Here is a 20,616-nt window from a genome sequence, read left to right as displayed (position 1 = left end):
CATATGCCTTTCCGACTACAAGAACCTGCGCTGAATTGAAAGAAAATGCTGTGCATGAGACCATTGATGCACTGGCAGAGTTAGGATTTTTTACTGGGGCCGGGGGTGGGGGTCCAAGGGTGTCTCTTTTAGGTTTTGCTATACAGAACTGCATGCGCATTTAAATCAGACTTCATTGTGAAAGTGCTCATCTTGAGAAATGAACTTTTGCAACCTTGCAACCGGTCATTGCTCATAAACGTCTTACTAAAACCTGCCGCAGGTACTTCCCACTAGCAGCCATTCATACGGTATAAGAAGCCATTGTGTTCAGTTGAGAGAAGAATCACATTGACCGGATTAAGATTTTTCAACAATGGTGGTTTATGAGGCGACAGTCTACACAGGCGACCGAATTCAGGCCACCACCTTAAACAGCGTGCACATCAAGCTGGTGGGCACGGATGGCGAGAGTGATCGTACATGGCTGAAGTCTTTGGTCATCTTCAGAGGATCAGTAAGTAAATCGCCTTCTTTGTGTGCTCCTGCCATTGGTTGATTGATTGCCAACCAAGGTCCTCAAAAGGTCAGTCTAACAAAGACAGTTACCAGATTATTTTTGTCACTTTTAACTGAAAGATGTCAATGCAGCTCTAATTATTTTGAAGCCACAATGCACAGTGTATCACCTACAATGAAGACTTCCATTAAATCTTCTAGGTATCTACTTATACTGTGTCCTGCCCAAATTCCCTTGGACGGCTGCTTCTGATCGAATTAGACAAACGTCAATTTGGCTTTTTGCCCGACGACGCTTGGTTCCCTGATAAGGTGGAAATCAAATCACCCGAGGAAGACGTCTACACCTTTCCCATCCACTGCTGGATCAGCGACCAGGAGACTCACCGTTATAGAGAGGGCAAAGGTGGGTTGACCTGCCATCGAGTGTGCGATCCCTACGAACAATGCTCATGTTTTTCTTGTGACTTTGCTCTGGAAGCTCTGAGGATCTTTGACGAAAGCCACTCTCTAGGCCAGTACGCGAGACAGCAGGAACTAAGCCAGCGAAGTTTAGAGTATGAGTGAGTGTTCACTCTAATGTTTTTTTTATATTGAAAGTATTCCGCATGAGACTACATGCATGTTTAAATTGCCCAACAGCTGGGAATTCTATGGCCCAGGTATACCGTACACCATAAAGGCAGATGGTGCAATGACCTTGCCAGATGAAGTCCAGTTCTCCTTCACCAAAACGACAGAGTTTGCATTCACAGCGGCCACAGGGTAAGCGCCTGCCAAACCTCACAGTACGATGCCATCCTTGTGTTCAGTTCATGATTTGTTGAGAAAAGGTTACTCGTTTTATTTCCAGGTTGGCTGAGCTTCGGCTAAAAGGGCTTGTTGACAACCAGGAAAATTGGAAAACTCTTGACGATATCAACGGCGTGTTCCGTAACAAAGACACGCCCTTATCAGGTACAGCGGCCGAATGGATTTTCCATTATCACCATCTGCTGGTCTTACAAAACCTGAGCTGCAAACGTTAATTACTTTTGTCAGATTACGTGCAGGAGCACTGGGCGGAGGACTGGTTATTTGCGTACCAGTTTCTAAATGGAGTCAATCCGACCTTGATTCGACGTTGCAAAACTCTACCCGAGAACTTCCCTGTGACCGATGACATGGTCTTCATCCCCGATGGCTCAAACTTATTGAATGAGTTGGAGGTAACGGTTTGGTTCTCCTCCCAATTAGGATTTGAATGGATTGAGCCGTTTTGTCAACAACACAAAAACTCAGCATTGCGCGATACGGTATGTGGTATCCTCAATATTATTATTCCGATGTGTTTGTCCTCAAACAGCGAGGCAACATATACCTTTGTGACTACAAGAACCTGGACGGAATGCCGGCAAACATCATAAATGAGAAGCAACAGTATTTGACCGCTCCTCTTGTCCTGCTTCACAAAAGATCCGACGACAAGCTGATGCCTATTGCCATTCAGGTAACATTAGCCTAATCTACCGTACGTATCTACGGTATTAGACGTAGTTGGGATCATCCGTAGTTATTGCTCAGACTCCACGAACGTGACCTTTCGTGTTTGGTGCGGCAGTTAGCACCTGGAATAAGAATCAACACTTCAATCTAGGGGCAATGGGTCTCATTTGGAAAAGTATTTCGGGTTCTAGTTCAGGGCAGATCAGTGTATCATCAACAATAAATAATGCCCATCCTTGGTTTGGTTTCTTCCACTTTCCACAGCTGAAGCAGACTCCGGCGGAAGACAACCCCATCTTTCTCCCAACTGACTCTGCGTACGACTGGCTGACGGCTAAGATTTTTGTGAGAAGTGCCGATTTCTCAGAGCACCAGCTCAACGCTCACTTGCTGCGCACCCACCTGCTGGCAGAGGTTTTTGCCGTGTCACTGCTACGCAACCTGCCCATGGTGCATCCAATCTACAAGGTACCTAGAGTTTTCCTAATTTGGTTTTATATATCAAGACTTTGGTTTTCTCCAGGTTTGGGTTCATGATCCTTCCTTCCATCCTTTTAGCTCCTTATACCCCACACTCGATACACTCTGCAGATCAATGAATTAGCTCGGGAACGGCTCATAGGACCTGCTGGAGTCTTCACTCTGGTAAAAGTCGGCCTTTACGTTCTAAGTGACATTGGACATCCTTCTGTTTATGTCTTGAAATGGAGTGTTTCTCAGTTTGCAGCTTCTGGCCGAGAGGCTTTGCCAAAGATCTTGGCAAGATCGCTGTCCTCCATCACCTACAGGTCCCTTTGCATCCCCGACGACATTGCTGACCGTGACTTGCAGGACCTGCCAAACTTCTACTACAGAGATGATGGACTCCAACTGTGGAGCATCATCTTTAAGTATGACTTTTTGCATAATAAATTATTGCAATTATTGCAATTGAAATCATAATGATACTGCCCATGTGTTCATCATCCCCAATGAACCAGGAAATAATCAGTTAACAATCAGACGGCTCCAAAATGGGGTTTGTGTCAGTGAAGATATTTAGCAGAATGTAATCATCAAGTTGTCTTTCAAAAGATATGTGCAGCGAGTGATAAAATACTACTACAAAAGTGATGACGAGGTCCAGCGAGATTCAGAACTGCAGACTTGGATTGGGGACATTTTTAAACACGGATTCCTTTCCCAGCTACAAACAGGTAATCATTACATGAGTGCACATTTGCCTCACTCGCATCCACCCGAAAGTTCAAACGCCTCTCAGTGATGCTTGCGTTTTTCTTCCCTTCAAAGGAATCCCTCAAAATTTCACCACTGTGTCTGAACTGATCAAGTTTGCCACCATGGTGATGTTCACTTGCTCGTGCCAACACGCAGCTGTGAACAGCGGGCAGGTGAATTCTTAGAATGAACACCAGCATTGCTTTGCATTACTTTTGGTCTTATTGCAAAACCATTGCAGTACGACTATGGTGGCTGGATGCCCAACACCCCCGCCACCTTGCAGCGTGCTCCCCCGACCAAAAAAGGGACGACTAGCAAGAGCACAATCCTCGAGACGTTGCCCCCAATCAACGTGACTGCTCAGGGAATGGCCACAGTGTGGCTGCTCAGCAGGCGGTCCTCTGACTTTGTAAGTACACCAAACTCGACATACCAAAAAATGTCAAGACAAACAGGAGGGGAGGGGTAGGGGGACGGGGAAGAGACAATGGGCTAAAATTAAGACGAGGAAACCAGTATCTGTCTGACACTGTAGAGCTGGTCCGGTGTCAAGGTAACTAGTTGATCACAGATCTAGTTTGCAGTCATGTAAATACTTTGTGTCACCAGGTCTCACTCGGAGATTACCCCGAGTACCATTACACCGAAGAGACTCCCCGCCAGTTGCAAACAGATTTCAAAAGCGATCTTGACAAGTTGTCGATCATGATCAACAACAGAAACAAAGACCTGGAAATCCCGTACACTTACTTGGATCCAAAGAATGTCGAGAACAGTGTGGCCATCTAAACATCAGAAAGTAACCATCCTAAAAACCTGTATGCATACAGATCAAGGTATAAGTGTGACGAGATGGCAATAAAATGAAATTCAGGAGTTGGACTACGGTGTGTTTTGTTGACGTGTCGTTTCAAGTTTGAGACATTTTCATGCAATAAACTTTAAATTGCACGACTTTTAGGTCATTGGAATGTACAAATAATGCAGGAATGCGCACTAGGATTATATTATCTGAAGCCAATTTTGGGTCATCTCAAATGTCAATTAATTTTGGTCCTCATCTTTAAACGTAGGTTGTCTTTTTTAAATTTTGTCATTGTTTTTGTTTACGTTCCTTTCGACAATATCGTGATAATACTCATGACCGTGAGACTGTTGGTCACTATGTGTGTGATATGAAATACGGTTTATAGTACACCCTCAAGGTTGTTGATACATATTAGCTTATTTAGCTAGCTGAGAGCAGCCATCAACTCCCATCAGAAAACCAAGTAGGCACCACCACCAATAAAAACCGAACAATGTTGCTCTCGTTGTTGTTGCGTAACTTAATAGTCTTTTGGCAGGGAAACCGCACAACAATGCTGACGGCAAACCTTGTCTATGTGAACTTCTCACAGCTTTGAATCCTGGCTGGAGGAATCAACAGGCTGATGCCCATCAAGCGCTTGACTTTATCTGCCTCTCTGATCTCACTCGAGCCCTTGTCACACACAATTGAGTAAGACTGCATATTTCGATCGTATCGAAATTTGGACCGAGTCCCACAATGATGCTAGCAGCGCATGTCGCTACTGGTTGAGTGCAGCCGCTAAAGTTAAATTGCCAAACGTTAAGCACACCTCTAAAGTTGCGCAAATATCCACCGTTTGAACCACTGTCACGGAAGACCCACTGGAAATATCGTGCCCTTAACCATAAATCACTTTACATGAAAAACGTACGTTAAAATCCAACAAAACAATACAATTCAAAACGTAAGAGGAAAAACAATAAAACCAGAACCAGAGAGATGCAATTATTTTACAACTTACACTATATACACGTAAATCAGACTTCAATGCGAAAGGTCTCATCTATCATGTGAAATCTGCAGTTGTAATTAAATCAGACGTTGCTAATACACGTCTGACATTCCTTATAGCTGCTGCAAGTACCGCCCGCAAATTAGCATACACAGCACAGGTGTATAAATACCTGGCGCGGCAGATTGCATCTGACTGGGAGAAGGACTGCGCTACCGTTATTAGGATTCTTCATCATTCCGGAATAACAATGGTGGATTACGAAGTGACCGTCTACACTGGTGATCGAGTTAACGCCACCACCATTAACCCGGTGCACATTAAGTTGGTGGGCACAGAAGGCGAGAGTGCCCGCACGTGGCTGAGGTCTTTGGTCATCTTCAGAGGAGCGGTAAGTGTAGAAATTTTTTTTGGTGGTCCCGTGAGTTGCATAGAACAATAAATAAATATGTACTTCTTTTACCACAAACAAATTATTTAGGTTTCATTACCTGACATGTTTCGGCTATCACTTCCGCCTCTGATGAAGCATGTCAGGTAATGAAACCTAAATAATTTGTAATGAAAGAACCAGTAAAATATTTGACAATTGAAAACAAGATGAACATAGTACAACTAATAAATACGTACGTAAATAAAACTAGACAATATAACATATTTAAATAAACGTAAAGTATATCAATCCTCGTCCATTAGGCTGTTTTTATGCTAAATTGTATTTGCTGTACAGTACATGCTTAGTGTTAGTTTAGACAGATAGACTATTGTACTGTATGCTATTGTTGTTCAGCCCTCAAGGTGAAATTGTCCCTCCCTTGTTTACTTGATTTAGGTTAGGTCAGGTAACATACCTCAGTATGACGCAACTCACTTCTGATCCTGAGCCAAAATATGGATGCCTTGAAGGGTTTTTCACTTGACTTGCCAGCTCAGTGGCCTAGTAGTAGAGTGTCCGCCCTGAGACTGGAAGGTTGTGGGTTCAAACCCCAGCCGGGTCATACCAAAGACTATAAAAATGGGACCCATTTCCTCCCTGCTTGGCACTCAGCATTAAGGGTTGGAATTGGGGGGTTAGATCACCAAATGATTCCCGAGCGCGGCACCGCTGCTGCTCACTGACGATGATCATTGGGACTTTTGGGACTTTAATGGTTATACCAGGTTGTCTTTAAAAGCCCCATCTGGACCTGATTATTAGTTAAGGGGGACCTTTGAATCTTGATCTTTTGGAGTCAGGCAGGACCACAAGACATAGATTGGACAGTGGAACTAGTGTGTACTGGTGCTCGGCTGGCACAAGGCATCATCGAGCGAGTTGAACCTGCCTGCCGTCACTTCGTTCAAGTCTCTGTTTCATCACTTTGTGCCTCAAGCCAAAGACCTCATTCTTGCTGCCAAGTTAGTTCTAGCTTGCCATCTACTGGTCGATCTTTTACAGTCGCCAACTGCTCATCTGGAATGGAGCCTAGGGGTGTGGCTGAAACATAATGGTGCACGTCATATTTTCAACCCAATTCAACATTTTTGAAATTTTCTAGGTCACAACCTATACTGTTTCCTGCCCAAAGTCCCTTGGACAACTGGTTCTGATAGAACTAGACAAGCGACAATGCTTCATTTTGCCTGGTGATGCTTGGTTTCCTGACAAGGTGGAAATCATATCGCCTGAGAAAACCATCTACACCTTTCCCATCCACTGCAGGATCTCTGACAGCGAGACTCACCGCTACAGAGAGGGCAAAGGTGGCTTGATCATTACGCTTGTCTGTCGTCATGTGTGCGATACTGACGAATAATTCTCGCGTGTTGTGATTTTTCTCTGCAAGCTCTGAGGATCTTTGACGAAAGCAACTCTCTTGGCAAGTACGCGAGACAGCAGGAGCTGAGTCAGCGAAGTGTGGAATACGCGTGAGTGTTCACTCCAACGTTTACTTTTTTATATCGAAAGCATTCCGCATGAGTCTACATACATGTTTAAATTCCCCAACAGCTGGGAATTCTATGGCCCAGGTATGCCCGACACCATAAAGGCAGATGGTGCAATGACCTTGCCAGATGAAGTCCAGTTCTCCTTCACCAAAACAACAGAGTTTGCATTCACAGCGGCCACAGGGTAAGCGCCTGCCAAACCTCACAGTACGATGCCATCCTTGTGTTCAGTTCATGATTTGTTAAGAAAAGGTTACTCGTTTTATTTCTAGGTTGGTTGAGCTTCAGCTAAAAGGGCTTACTGACAACCAGGAAAATTGGAAAGATCTTGACGATATCAAAGACGTGTTCCTTAACAAAGACACTCCCTTATCAGGTAGATTTCCCATCATCACCAACTGTTTGTCTTCCAAAACCTGAGGTGTAAATGTTAATTTATTTTGTCAGACTATGTGCAGGAACACTGGACGGAGGACTGGTTATTTGCATACCAGTTTCTAAATGGAGTCAATCCCGCCTTGATTCAACGTTGCAAAACTCTACCTGAGAACTTCCCAGTGACTGATGACATGGTCTTCATCCCCGATGGTTCAAACTTGTCAAATGAGTTGAAGGTAACAGTTAGAATAAGTAGAGCCATTTTGACCACAACAACAACAACAACAAAAACGGCATTGCACTATGCAGATTGTGGTATCTTCAAGCTACTGTAAGTATTCCGATGTGTTTGTCCTCATACAGAAAGGCAACATATACCTTTGTGACTACAAGAACCTGGACAGAATACCAGCAAACACAGTCCAAGGGAAGCAGCAGTATTTGACCGCTCCTCTTGTCCTGCTTCACAAAAGACGCGACGACAAGCTAATGCCTATTGCCATTCAGGTGACATTAGCTTCATCCAATGTCCATGAAGTATCTTAGGGTCTATCTCTGGAAATGATGAAGCCACAATGCAGATTTGTGCAGTATCTCCAGTAAAAAAACACACACACAAACACACAATATGGGGTCCATCAAATGTCAATTCTTGGTTTGGTTCCTTCTCCTCCTATAGCTGAAGCAGAATCCATCTAAGAACAACCCCATCTTTCTTCCAACTGACTCTGAATATGACTGGCTGACGGCTAAGATTTTTGTGAGAAGTGCCGACTTCACAGAGCACCAGCTCAACACTCACTTGTTGCGCACCCACCTGCTGGCGGAGGTTTTTGCCGTGTCACTGCTACGCAACCTGCCCATGGTGCATCCAATTTACAAGGTACTTGGAGTTTTCCTAATTTGGTTTTATATATCAAGACTTGGGTTGTCTCCAGGTTTGGTTTCATGATCCTTTCTTCCATCCTTTTAGCTCCTCATACCCCACACTCGATACACTCTGCAGATCAATGAATTAGCTCGGAAACAGCTCATAGGACCTGATGGAGTCTTCACTCTGGTAAAAGTCAACCTTTGCTTTCTACATAACATTGGAGATCCTTCTGTTTATGTCTTGAAATGGACTGTTTCTCAGTTAGCAGCTTCTGGTGGAGAGGCTTTGCCAAAGATCTTGGCAAGATCGCTGTCCTCCATCACCTACAGGTCCCTTTGCCTCCCCGACAACATTGATGACCGTGACTTGAAGGACCTGCCGAACTTCTACTACAGAGATGATGGACTCCAACTGTGGAACATCATCTTCGAGTATGACTTTTCGCATCACAAATTATTGCAATTATTGCAATTGAAATCGTAATGATACTGCCCATGTGTTCGTCTTCCCCAATGAACCAGGAAATAATCAGTTAACAATCAGACGAATCCAAAATGGAGTTTGTGTCAGTGAAGGTATTTAGCGGAATGTATGTGTAATCATCAAGTTGTCTCTCAAAAGATATGTGCAGCGAATGATAAAATACTACTACAAAAGCGATGACGAGGTCCAGCGAGACTCAGAACTGCAGACTTGGATTGGGGACATTTTTAAACACGGATTCCTTTCCCAGCTACAAACAGGTAATCATTACATGAGTGCACATTTGCCTCACTCGCATCCACCCGAAAGTTCAAACGCCTCTCAGTGATGCTTGCGTTTTTCTTCCCTTCAAAGGAATCCCTCAAAATTTCACCACTGTGTCTGAACTGATCAAGTTTGCCACCATGGTGATGTTCACTTGCTCGTGCCAACACGCAGCTGTGAACAGCGGGCAGGTGAATCCTTCGAATGAACACCAGCATTGCTTTGCATTGCATTTGGTCTTATTGCAAAACCTTCACTGCAGTACGACTACGGTGGCTGGATGCCCAACACCCCCGCCACCCTGCAGCGTGCTCCCCCGACCAAAAAAGGGACGACGAGCAAGAGCACGATCCTCGAGACCTTGCCCCCTATCAACATAACTGCTCAGGGAATGTCCACAGTGTGGCTGCTCAGCAGGCAGTCCTCCGACTTTGTAAGTACACCAAACTTGAGATGCCAAAAATGTAGAGTCGTGAAGCAGATGCAAGTCATCCAAGTCATGTGAATCCTTTGTGTCACCAGGTCCCACTCGGACATTACCTCGAGTACCATTACACCGAAAAGACTCCCCGCCAGTTGCAAACAGATTTCAAAAGCAAGCTTGACAAGTTGTCGATCACGATCAACAACAGAAACAAAGGTCTGGAAATCCCGTACACTTACTTGGATCCAAAGAATGTCGAAAACAGTGTGGCCATCTAAACATCGGAAAGCCAGGCACAATCAAACGGTATTGCACCATGAATCGCAAATGCTCGATGTTGAGATGTTCATAAAATTAAAGTGTGGTTCATTTTGCCGATGTCGTTTAAGGTTTGAGGCCAGCAAACTTTATGATTTTGGAGCTGCAAAACGGGCTAGATATTAGAATGTGTCCGTCAAATATATTTTGGAGGGGATACTGCTCAGTGCCATCTTGAATACTTGCATAAAGAATGTGTCAAACCCTGAAATTATTCAGCTTTGTATGTATCTGTGATTTTTATATATAACAGAATCAAGACATTTGATTATTGAGCAAAATCAGTTTTTCCATGACAACACTTGGAGTTCATTACTAGTCATACTTTCTAATACATTTGAAAATAATATAAACCAAACTCAACAAAGCAAATGTATAAATGATGCCAATTAAGTTGTCTCTGTGATACTTGTTAGACGGGTTTTTGGTCATTGGTTTGTTACCTCCAAACCAAAATTCATTTTATGAGGTTTAGTTCTATCTTGCAGGCAGACACAAGTCCTTGTTCTTGTTTGTGCGTACTCATGCAATGCAAAAATAATAGGACAGCTTCCAAAATAAAAGCACTGGAAGACACTCTCAAAGTTGTTTTACATTTCATTGAACTGTATTTCAACACCACCATCATTAAATTCAGAAAAATCTTCTTTCATTATGTTGTTGTTGCGCAACCTAATGTTTTTTTGCCACGAAAGCCACACGAAAAAGGCGGCGGCACACCTTGTCAGGGTGAACTTCTCACAAATCCCGAGTGGAACGATCAACAAGTTGACGGCAATAAAACTCTTGACTTTACCTTCCCGTCTGACCTCACCTAAACTGTTGATCCAACTGGCAGATTTAGGATTTTTTTTTTCATCACATGACAAAAAAAAAAAAAAAATATCAAATATCATTTAGTCAAACCACCAAACATTCCAGATACCCGCTGCTGGTACCTCCCACAAATTAGCATATTCGGTACAGGTAAATAAAAAGCCGTCGTAGCCGACTGTATCTGTGTGGGACTGGTTTTTATCTATTCCGATACTTTGTCATTCAAGAATAACAATGGTGGATTACGAGGTGACCGTCTATACTGGCGATCGAGTTCACGCCACTACCGTGAACCCGGTGCACATTAAGCTGGTGGGCACAGAAGGAGAGAGTGCCCGCACGTGGTTGAACTCTTGGGTCATCTTCAGAGGAGCGGTAAGTGTCAAAATGAAGCTCACAATGCGGACATAACTTTTTTTTTGGGTGTTCCTGCGAGCTGCACAGGAAGTGCAAACAACCGGCGGTCTCGTACTCGTCAGTATTGGTCACTCACCAAGCCAGCAACTCCGTCACTACGTCCGCATGTCCTTTTCCAATTGCCTGATTCCTGCTGCTTGGTTGCCGTCTTCAGGCCAATTTTCCTCAATAGCCAAATGTTCATCTGGAATGGAAAAAACAGATCAGTGTTGCTAAAACAAACCTCATATTGCCATAATAATTAAACACATTATTTCCTATAATTTTTCCAGGTGTCAACTTATACTGTTTCCTGCCCAAAGTCTCTTGGACGGCTGGTTCTGATAGAACTAGACAAACGTCAATTTGTCTTTTTTCCCAACGATGCTTGGTTCCCCGACAAGGTGGAAATCAAATCACCCGAGCGAGACATCTACACCTTTCCTATCTACTGCTGGATCAGTGACCGGAAGACACATTGTTTCAGAGAAGGCAAAGGTGGCTGGACTAGTGAGCTTGTCTGCCGCCATTTTAATTTCTGCAAATAATCCTCATGCAAATTGTTTTGTTTTGCAAGCACTGCGAATCTTTGACGAGAGCGACTCTCTTGGTCGAAACGCAAGGAAGCAGGAGATGAGTCAGCGAAGCGTCGACTATGTGTGAGTGTTCACTCTGACCTTGTTACATACATATTAAGCATAAGGTGATATTCACCTTTACACCGCCCAACAGCTGGGAATTGTTTTCCCTAGGTTTGCCTTACACCATTAAGGCAGATGGTCCTACTAGCCTTCCAGATGAGGTCCAGTTCTCCTTTACCAAGAGTATAGAGTTTGCATTCACATCACTGACAGGGTAATAAGAAGCTTTCAATTCCTACAGTACAATACGACCGCTGCTCCTCTTTTCTGGCAACAAAAGTCAAATTAGAAGTAGAAGACATATTTCTTTGTTCTGAAATGAAGTCTCATTTGAATCTTCATTCAAATGAGATTTTTGGGTAGATTTGAAAATGTAATCTAATGACTTTGTACAACCTTAGGTAACGCTGCTCCTCCTGGCAACAGAAGTCAAATTAGAAGTAGAACACATATTTCTTTGTTCTGAAATGAAGTCTCATTTGAATCGTCATTCAAATGAGATTTTTGGGTAGAATTGAAAATGTAATCTAATGACTTTGTACAGCCTCAGGCAGCGGTGTGATTTACCTAATGATTGTGAGTATTTGTTAAGAAAATATTACTGGTTTTATTTCCAGGTTGGCTGAGCTTCGGCTAAAAGGGCTTGTTGACAACCAGGAAAATTGGAAAGATCTCGACGATATCAACGACGTGTTTTATTACAAAGACACACCCTTGTCAAGTACTGAAGAGTTTTCTACCCTTGCACATTTAGGAGTACCTCATGAAATAATTGGAAGAAGACATTCTAGTGCATTCTTATGTTGTGACTGAATATTTTGCTTAGATTATGTTCAGGAACACTGGAAGGAAGATTGGTTATTTGCGTACCAGTTTCTAAACGGAACCAATCCCAACATGATTCGACGCTGCAAAACTCTGCCTAACAATTTCCCTGTGACCGAAGACATGGTCTCTATCCCCAATGGCTCAAACTTGTCAAATGAGTTGAAAGTACGAGTCTGTTTCTGAATCTCCTCACATCCCTTTGTTTAGATTTGAAAATGGTGACGACAATGTAATCATCCAAATTCGTTTGCCTTCAAACAGCAAGGCAACATATACCTGTGCGACTACAAGAACCTGGATGGAATGCCTGCAAATACAGTCCAAGGGAAGCAGCAGTATCTGACGGCGCCACTCGTACTGTTTCACAAAACAGCCGACAACACGCTGATGCCTATTGCCATTCAGGTGAGATTGGAAGGACTCACCAACCTAGGTCCTATCCCCAATCCCCCTAATCGAACAAAAATTGGCCTTGCATGCGGTACCAAACAGCAGTCAAACAAACGAGTGCCTCTTACTCCCACAGCTGAAGCAGACTCCGGCGGAAGACAACCCCATCTTTCTCCCAACTGACTCTGAATATGACTGGCTGACGGCTAAGATCTTTGTGAAAGGTGCCGATTTCACGGAGCACCAGCTCAACGTTCATTTGCTGCGCACTCACCTGTTGATGGAGGCTTTTACAGTCTCACTGCTGCGCAACCTGCCCATGGTGCATCCCCTCTACAAGGTACCTGGAGATTGCCCAGTTTGGTTTCATTCAAGACTACGGTTCTCTCAAGGTTTGATTTCATGATCCTTCCTTCAATCCTTTTAGCTTCTCATACCTCACACACGCTACACTCTGCATATCAACGAATTAGGTCGGGTTCGACTCATAGGACCGGATGGAGTCTTCACAAAGGTAAAAGTCAACCTTGGCTTTCAACATGACATTGAAGATTCCTCTGTTTGTAGTGATGATGATTTGCTTGGACTGCCCTTCAGTTTGGAGCTTCTGGTGGAGAGACTTCGACAAAGTTCTTGGCAAGATCACAGTCCCTGATCAGCTACAGGTCCCTTTGCATCCCTGACGACATTGCTGACCGTGACTTGCAGGACCTGCCTAACTTCTACTACAGAGATGATGGACTCCAACTTTGGACCATCATCTTCAAGTATGATAACCTAATAATGCCATAACATTCTCTTCATAAGTTTGTAGAGGGGCGGCAGATGAGCCCCGAAAGAACCAGTCAATTTTTTTTACAGATCTGCATTTACTTTCTTCTCCCTAAATTAGATCTCCTTCAACTACATACATATGAAGTTGTGAGCAGAATGTATTTGTAAATCTGTTTCCTGTAAAGATTTGTGCAAGGAGTGATACAGCACTACTACAAAAGTGACGACGAGGTCCAGCGGGACTCCGAACTGCAGACATGGATCCGGGACATTTTTGAACACGGATTCCTTTCCCGGTCACGATCAGGTTACCCTCCCCGAGAGTAATGCGACGGGTTACAACCTGAGAACACATTTTACTGACCAGCTCAAACATCTCGCTTTGTTCTCACTCTCCATCCCAGGCATACCTCAGAGTTTTACGACTGTACCTGAACTCACCAAATTCACCACTATGGTTATGTTCACTGGCTCGTGCCAACACGCAGCTGTGAACAGCGGGCAGGTGAATCCTTAGAATGAACACCAGCATTGCTTTGCATTACTTTTGGTCTTACTACAAAACCTTCATTGCAGTACGACTACGGTGGCTGGATGCCCAACACCCCCACCACCCTGCAGCGTGCTCCCCCGACCAAAAAAGGGACAACTAGCAAGAGCACAATCCTCGAGACGTTGCCCCCTATCAATGTGACTGTGCGGGGAATAGCTGTAGTCTGGCTGCTCAGCAGACAGTCTTCTGATTTTGTAAGGAGCCCAAAACACAATACGACAAAATATTGATAAAGGGAAAAGCTTGCATCTATTACAATGGTTTTCTTTATCTGGACCTGTTTTTCGGAACTTGATATTTACAAAGTCAAGCTCAAACTTCCCTGTCTCTAGTCTTATTCCAAAAGGATTATAGAGCGCTTCGAGACATAGTTGAGCTCACATACATGTATTCTGTCAATAGGTTCCCCTCGGACACTACCCAGAGGAGCATTTTACCGAGGAGATCCCTCGCCAGCTGCAAAAGGATTTTAAAGCCGAGCTTGAGGAGTTGTCCATCAAAATCATCAACCGAAACGAGGGTCTGGAAATCCCGTACACTTACCTGGATCCAAAGAACATTGAAAACAGCGTAGCCATCTAAACGTCGGAAAGTCACAATCGAAAGGGAGGTGTGTGTGTGAAAATTCAAACAACAAATATTGTCTAAATACAAATTTAAACACCTCCAGTGGAAGTAAATCAGGTTATTTTATAAAACGAATTACCGCGGAAACGACTTGGAGTTAAGTCAAAGTGTCACAATTATATTATGTAGTGTGTGTGAAGGATGAAACGTTGCTGTTGGGTTGCTTTCATAAAATTCCCAAATCCCATATTCTGACAATATGATATGATTTTATAAATTATTGAAGTGAAAACCTCCGAAGCTGACAACAATGTCTTCCATTCCGTCAGGCTGGTTGACCTTCATGTTTATCTAAAGCGATTTTCCCTGGAGACATATTATAAAGAGAGGTAATCATTACCAGACAGTGCCATATCCTGATTTCCTTCGGAAATATGACAGGATTCTCAGGTACTTGGTGAAGGAAACACCTTAATATTTACAAGTTCTTGCTTTTACTTGTGTCATTGTATATTTAATCAGTTCCAGGAAGAGTGAGCCCAAATATTTCTATAGATTTGTGAAAGATCTGTGAAAGACTTGAGAAAGATTCAAGAAAACACTTGCTAGTTGAATAATTATTATGATTTAATTATTTCCTACTTCTCCAAAATGACATATATGATAAAAAAAAGATTAGGTGTTTGCCATCTACAACAGCAGTCAGAAAGGGGAAAGGTGGTTGTACTTTTTTTTTTTTTTTTTTGGGGGGTGGAGGGACATTTTAATTTACGCCTTTACATTTTTAGCTGTAGTAAGTAGTTCTCTACCATATCCAGCTACTACCGCATCCAGAATAATAAAAACAATGAATTTTGATTTATGGTGATTTGTCAGACAAATATCCCCCATGACATGCCATTAATGGACGGTCCCTAAAACCGACAGTCCCTAAAACCGACAGAACAAATATCAAACGTTAAATATTTTCTTGTTAAAATAACAAGTGTGAGGTGATACAACTTTACTTTCCAAAAAGTAAGAAATAGAATCTTTCGACCTACTTATAGAAGAAAAATAAACAATGGAAAGTTGCCTTGGATTTTCTTTTATGTGACTATTTTTTTTTTTATGTGATTATACTTTCTTGTGGAGATTTGGGCTATTTTGTCAGCTGCATACAAAAGTGCTTGGGGGGGGGCGTAGTGTTCTTTTCAATTTTGATCAGTTTTCTGCTTTACAAAAAGTGAATCTAAGAAATAAAATCTGTTGATTGTGTGAAAAAGTCGACTTTTCATCTGTTTTTTTTTTAATGGTTGAATAAAACTCTTGCTTCGGGCTAAATTAAAAAAAGTGCTCGTCAAAGGACGTCATCGTTTGCTCCATGGAGAAAAAAATATTTTGAGTCTTACCATTGATGAAGGTCTTTTCAAGTAATTTCAAACTTAAACCTTCCAAGAGATCTTTTTCTTGTTCATGAAGTCATTTTGTTTTTTATTTCTTTGCTTTTAAATCAATTCAATTGTTTTGTGTGGAAATGTTTTTGTTTTTTTAATGTTTTACTTTCAATCGGTAACAAGAGTATGAAGTGCACAGTCGGAATAAAGCTGCCCTACCTTTTCATGCTTGCGCAAATAAACTAACTTCATAAAATTGTTACAACAGATAAGGTTAGCAGATACGAATCGTGCGTTCCAGGTAAAAGTGCTTATCTTTCTTGAGAAAGAGACAGCGCCGTAAATGAGACATCCGTCAATCAATTCTATAGGTACCACCTACTCGGATACAAACATATAAAAAGCTCCAGGGGGGCAAGTGTCCCTCACACAAAACTTGTTCTTCCTCATTCCAACTCATTCTAGCGTAACCATGTTGCATTACGAAGTGACCGTCTACACTGGCCATCGAGCTTGGTCGGGCACCTTGAACCATGTGCACATTAAGTTGGTGGGCAAAGACGGCGAGAGTAACCGGACGCCTTTGAGTTCTTTGATCATCAGCGGTGGATCGGTAAGTGCGGGGAAACCCTTCACGATGCTTAACTCATTCACTGCCATTGACAACTATAGACGTCAAACATCTGTTTTAACTGGCACTGAATGAATTGATGATTGGAAAGTGTTATATATGGAATATTTCCTGTGATTTTGCAGGTGTCCACCTATACAATTTCCTGCCCAAAGTCCCTTGGAGAGCTTATCTTGATCGAAGTAGACAAACAACATGGCTACCTTGCGCCCGATGACGCTTGGTTCCCCGACAAGGTGGCAATCAAATCGCCCGAGGGAGTCATCTACACCTTTCCCATCCACTGCTGGATCAGCGACAAGGAGACTCACCGCTTCAGAGAAGGCAAAGGTGGGTTGATTTGTGCGCTTGTCTGCTATCGCCGGTTTGAGAACTCTGACTAATCCAAATGTGTGTGATTATTCCGAAAGCGCTGAGGCTCTTTGACGAAAACCACTCTCTTGGTCAGTACGCAAGGGAACAGGAGCTGCGCCGCCGTAAAGCGGACTATGGGTGAGAGGTACCGACGTAAACCGACATTTGCGTTCATACGTGATAGCCTACATCGAGCTCTCAACCATCCACCAGATGGAAACCGGCTTACCCTGGCGTGCCCCACTGCATTGAGGCTGACGGTCCGTGTCAGCTACCTTGTGAGGTCCAGTTCTCTTACACCAAGTCCATAGAGTTTAACTTCACTGCCTTTGCAGCGTAAGAGCCCTCCAAAACTTTGAGTCTGATATCATCAATTATGGAAATGCTGTGATTTTGCCAACAAACCGAATCCCTTTGAACAGGTGGTTCGTTGTGTTACGCAACATTTCATTGTTTTGTTTCGCAGGGTGACTGAGCTGAAGCTAAAGGGGCTGGAAGACAATCCTTGTAACTGGAAACATCTTGATGCTATCAAACATGTGTTCTGTAACAAACACAGCCTCTTATCAAGTAATGGTGAAGTTCTTCCATGGTAGGATTCATTGAAGTAGCAGCGAGCGTTTGACTGACAGCACAGTTTTTTTTTTGTCAGATTATGTGCAGGACCACTGGACGGAGGACTGGTTATTTGGATATCAGTTCCTAAACGGAAATCACCCCACCTTGATTCAACGCTGCAAAACTCTGCCCAAGAACTTCCCGGTAACCGATCGCATGGTCGTCATCCCTGATGGCTCAAAGTTGTCGAACGAGTTGAAGGTATGTTCCACATTCTCCTTAAATTTGGTGATTTGAATTTACTGATTAACGACATCTCGGTATTACACTCATCTCCCATTTGCCCTCAAACAGCAAGGCAACATATACCTTTGTGACTACAAGAACCTGGACGGAATGCCAGGAAACATCATCCATGGGGTTCAGCAGTACTTGACGGCGCCCCTCGTCCTGTTTCACAAACGACCCGACGACCAGCTGATGCCTATTGCCATTCAGGTGACATGACATTAAGATAAATGATTATTGACATAAGTTGAAGGTCCCAACAAACTGAGCTTGTGGGTTAGGTAGAGAGATATCAAGGTCTCAAATTTTCTGACTCTCGTTTGTGTTTTGGGAGCTCCATGGTTTTGCTCAGAACTTTAAAGTCCTTGATGCTAATGACACCTTTAAGGGCATGAGGGTCTTCTCGACCTAATCCTGAACCCTGATTTGGATTTGAGACATCTTTCAAATCATTGAGATCAAATTTACAACTGTTGCAAAAATAGCGGACAACCATGGTCTAGAGAATATTCCATTTGTCTACCTGAAGATCTCATCTCGGTTATTTGTGGACGATGATTGACGAGAGTGGTATCTGCTGCCATGAGGACCAACACAAAGTCTGTCAAATTTAACGGTACAATCTCTTCTTCGCACAGCTGAAGCAGACTCCATCGAAGGACAACCCCATCTTTCTCCCAACTGACTCTAAATACGATTGGCTGACAGCTAAGATTTTTGTGAGAAGTGCCGATTTCACGGAGCACCAGCTCAACGCTCACTTGCTGCGCACTCACCTGCTGGCGGAGGTGTTTGCTGTGTCACTGCTTCGCAAATTACCCATGGTGCATCCCCTCTACAAGGTACCTAGAGCTTTTTCAATTTCATTTCAGCTAAAGCGTCTTCATTCATTGATACGTTTGTCATCTCAATATTTCGTGGTCTTGCCTTGGTCTAGCTCCTCATACCTCACACTCGCTACACTCTGCATATCAACGCGTTAGCTCGGGCACAGCTAATAGGGCGCACTGGAATCTTCACCAAGGTAAGAGCCGACCTTTGCTTTCAACGCAACATTGGAGATCCTTCTGTTTACGTCTCGAAATGGACCGTTTCTCAGTTTGCAGCTTCTGGTGGAGAGACTATGACAAAGATCCTAGAGAGGTCGCTGTCCTCCATCACCTACAGGTCCCTTTGCATTCCTGACGACATTGCCGATCGCGACTTGCAAGATGTGCCCAACTTCTACTACCGGGATGATGGGCTCCAACTTTGGAACATCATCTTCAAGTATGAAAAGCCTCTTAAATGTTAAATGTCTTTACAGTTTGCATACTATCCTCTACGAAACTTTGAAGAGGGGTGGGTTTATGGGTCACAAAAAATATGTACAGTTATGGAAATTTATTTTTACAATTTCACCCTATATTAGAGAATCTCTAAGCTTCATTTCTAGGATATTTATCACAATGTTGTACTGATACAAAGGGTCTCGCAAAAGATTTGTGCAGGGAATGATACAGTACTACTACAAAAGTGACGAGCAGGTTCAGCAAGACTCGGAACTGCAGATTTGGATTGGGGATATTTTTGAACACGGATTCCTTTGCCAGCAACAAACAGGTGATCATCACATTGAATGATAACACACATTGCTACGCGAGTGCACGTTTTGCTCACCAACAGACGGGGTTTCCTTGTTCTCCTTCTCAGGAATCCCTCAAAGTTTCACCACAGTGCCTGAGCTGGTCAAATTTGCCACCATGGTGATTTTCACTTGCTCGTGCCAGCATGCGGCTGTAAACAACGGACAGGTGAATCCTTAGGATGAACACTAGCTTTACGTTATACTCCTTCTAAACAACTTATGAATATTGCAGTACGACTATGGCGCATGGATGCCCAACACTCCCATCACCTTGCAGCGTGCTCCCCCGACCAAAAAAGGGACAACAAGCAAGGCCACGATACTGAAGACATTGCCACCTATCAATGTGACAGTGCAGGGAATAGCTGCAGTCTGGCTGCTCAGCAGGCAGTCCTCTGACTTTGTAAGTAAACCAAACTTAACGTTCCATAACATAAAAATTATTTTCAATTGAGTTATATTGGTCATACTAAGGGTTGAAAACATTAAGCTGACATTTGAACAGGGTTATGTAGACCTTTTATATCCAATGTGTGGTTATTCATTGATTCAACAGGTTCCCCTTGGACACTACCCAGAGGACCATTTCACAGAGAAAACCCCACGGCGAATGCAAAAGAATTTTAAAACCGAGCTTGAAAAGTTGTCCATCAAAATCAACAAAAGAAACAACAGTATGAAAATCCCGTACACGTACCTGGATCCAAAGAACGTCGAAAACAGTGTGTCCATATAAACGTCTTGAAGTCAACGGGCTGGAGAACAACTGGGTTTAAATTACACAGATAGAAAGAAAAGAAAACATTTTACATACTTTCTTCACTCTTTGTAGAAGATTTAACGTTACACTTACTGCTCGTGACGGTTGTCTTTCCGAAGCGCCGCCATTTTGTTGGTATTGATACAAGTGGTCTCATCCAAAAAACTCATCGCTGCTATCTGCTGGCCATAATTCTTTCTTTTAACGATTAAAAAGTGTTGACGAAGACATACAGTATTTTGATTGACTGACATTAAAACAAATAAAGACAAATGATTAACTAAAAAAAAACATACTGTGTTTAAATTTGTATTGTTATTGTAGACAGTAAATCCCCCCCCTCGTTGTTTAATATATAGTGAAACCCATATTCAACAG

The 20,616-nt window shown here is 43.0% G+C and overlaps 4 protein-coding genes across 5 annotated transcripts; all 4 read left to right on the top strand.

The window, feature by feature from the left end:
• Positions 1-204: 204 nt before the first annotated feature.
• LOC125969411 (arachidonate 12-lipoxygenase, 12R-type-like) lies at positions 205-4,086 on the top strand. The gene is made up of 14 exons (XM_049721451.2): positions 205-496; positions 700-904; positions 980-1,061; positions 1,141-1,263; positions 1,352-1,455; positions 1,540-1,706; positions 1,844-1,987; positions 2,248-2,451; positions 2,542-2,628; positions 2,704-2,873; positions 3,058-3,179; positions 3,274-3,374; positions 3,443-3,613; positions 3,814-4,086. Exons 1-14 carry the CDS (start codon positions 356-358, stop codon positions 3,991-3,993), a joined length of 2,001 nt encoding a protein of 666 aa, XP_049577408.1. The 5' UTR covers positions 205-355; the 3' UTR covers positions 3,994-4,086.
• A 1,098-nt stretch (positions 4,087-5,184) lies between these two features.
• On the top strand, positions 5,185-10,263 carry LOC125969409 (arachidonate 12-lipoxygenase, 12R-type-like). Of its 2 annotated transcripts, XM_049721449.2 has the most exons (15): positions 5,185-5,400; positions 6,548-6,752; positions 6,836-6,917; positions 7,000-7,122; positions 7,211-7,314; positions 7,386-7,552; positions 7,680-7,823; positions 7,996-8,199; positions 8,290-8,376; positions 8,452-8,621; positions 8,812-8,933; positions 9,028-9,128; positions 9,200-9,370; positions 9,460-9,667; positions 9,751-10,263. In XM_049721449.2, exons 1-14 carry the CDS (start codon positions 5,260-5,262, stop codon positions 9,637-9,639), a joined length of 2,001 nt encoding a protein of 666 aa, XP_049577406.1. In that variant the 5' UTR covers positions 5,185-5,259; the 3' UTR covers positions 9,640-9,667; positions 9,751-10,263. The 2 variants fall into 2 exon arrangements, with proteins under 2 accessions (XP_049577406.1, XP_049577405.1); XM_049721448.2 differs by having other exon boundaries at positions 9,460-10,263.
• Positions 10,264-10,584: 321 nt separating this feature from the next.
• On the top strand, positions 10,585-15,911 carry LOC125969412 (arachidonate 12-lipoxygenase, 12R-type-like). Its single transcript, XM_049721452.2, has 14 exons — positions 10,585-10,870; positions 11,185-11,389; positions 11,469-11,550; positions 11,624-11,746; positions 12,150-12,253; positions 12,359-12,525; positions 12,622-12,765; positions 12,887-13,090; positions 13,178-13,264; positions 13,348-13,517; positions 13,710-13,831; positions 13,929-14,029; positions 14,101-14,271; positions 14,480-15,911. Exons 1-14 carry the CDS (start codon positions 10,730-10,732, stop codon positions 14,657-14,659), a joined length of 2,001 nt encoding a protein of 666 aa, XP_049577409.1. The 5' UTR covers positions 10,585-10,729; the 3' UTR covers positions 14,660-15,911.
• Positions 15,912-16,035: 124 nt separating this feature from the next.
• LOC125969422 (polyunsaturated fatty acid lipoxygenase ALOX15B-like) lies at positions 16,036-20,214 on the top strand. The gene is made up of 14 exons (XM_049721469.1): positions 16,036-16,633; positions 16,777-16,981; positions 17,062-17,143; positions 17,219-17,341; positions 17,472-17,575; positions 17,658-17,824; positions 17,918-18,061; positions 18,490-18,693; positions 18,789-18,875; positions 18,951-19,120; positions 19,332-19,453; positions 19,544-19,644; positions 19,711-19,881; positions 20,035-20,214. The coding sequence occupies exons 1-14, from the start codon at positions 16,493-16,495 to the stop codon at positions 20,212-20,214; spliced, it is 2,001 nt and encodes a 666-aa protein (XP_049577426.1). The 5' UTR covers positions 16,036-16,492.
• Positions 20,215-20,616: the final 402 nt, after the last annotated feature.

This window comes from Syngnathus scovelli, chromosome 5 (assembly GCF_024217435.2).
Source record: "Syngnathus scovelli strain Florida chromosome 5, RoL_Ssco_1.2, whole genome shotgun sequence".
In the NCBI taxonomy this organism is placed as follows: domain Eukaryota; kingdom Metazoa; phylum Chordata; class Actinopteri; order Syngnathiformes; family Syngnathidae; genus Syngnathus; species Syngnathus scovelli.
Note: the sequence above shows the minus strand (reverse complement) of the source record. Positions and strands in the feature narration are given on the sequence as shown.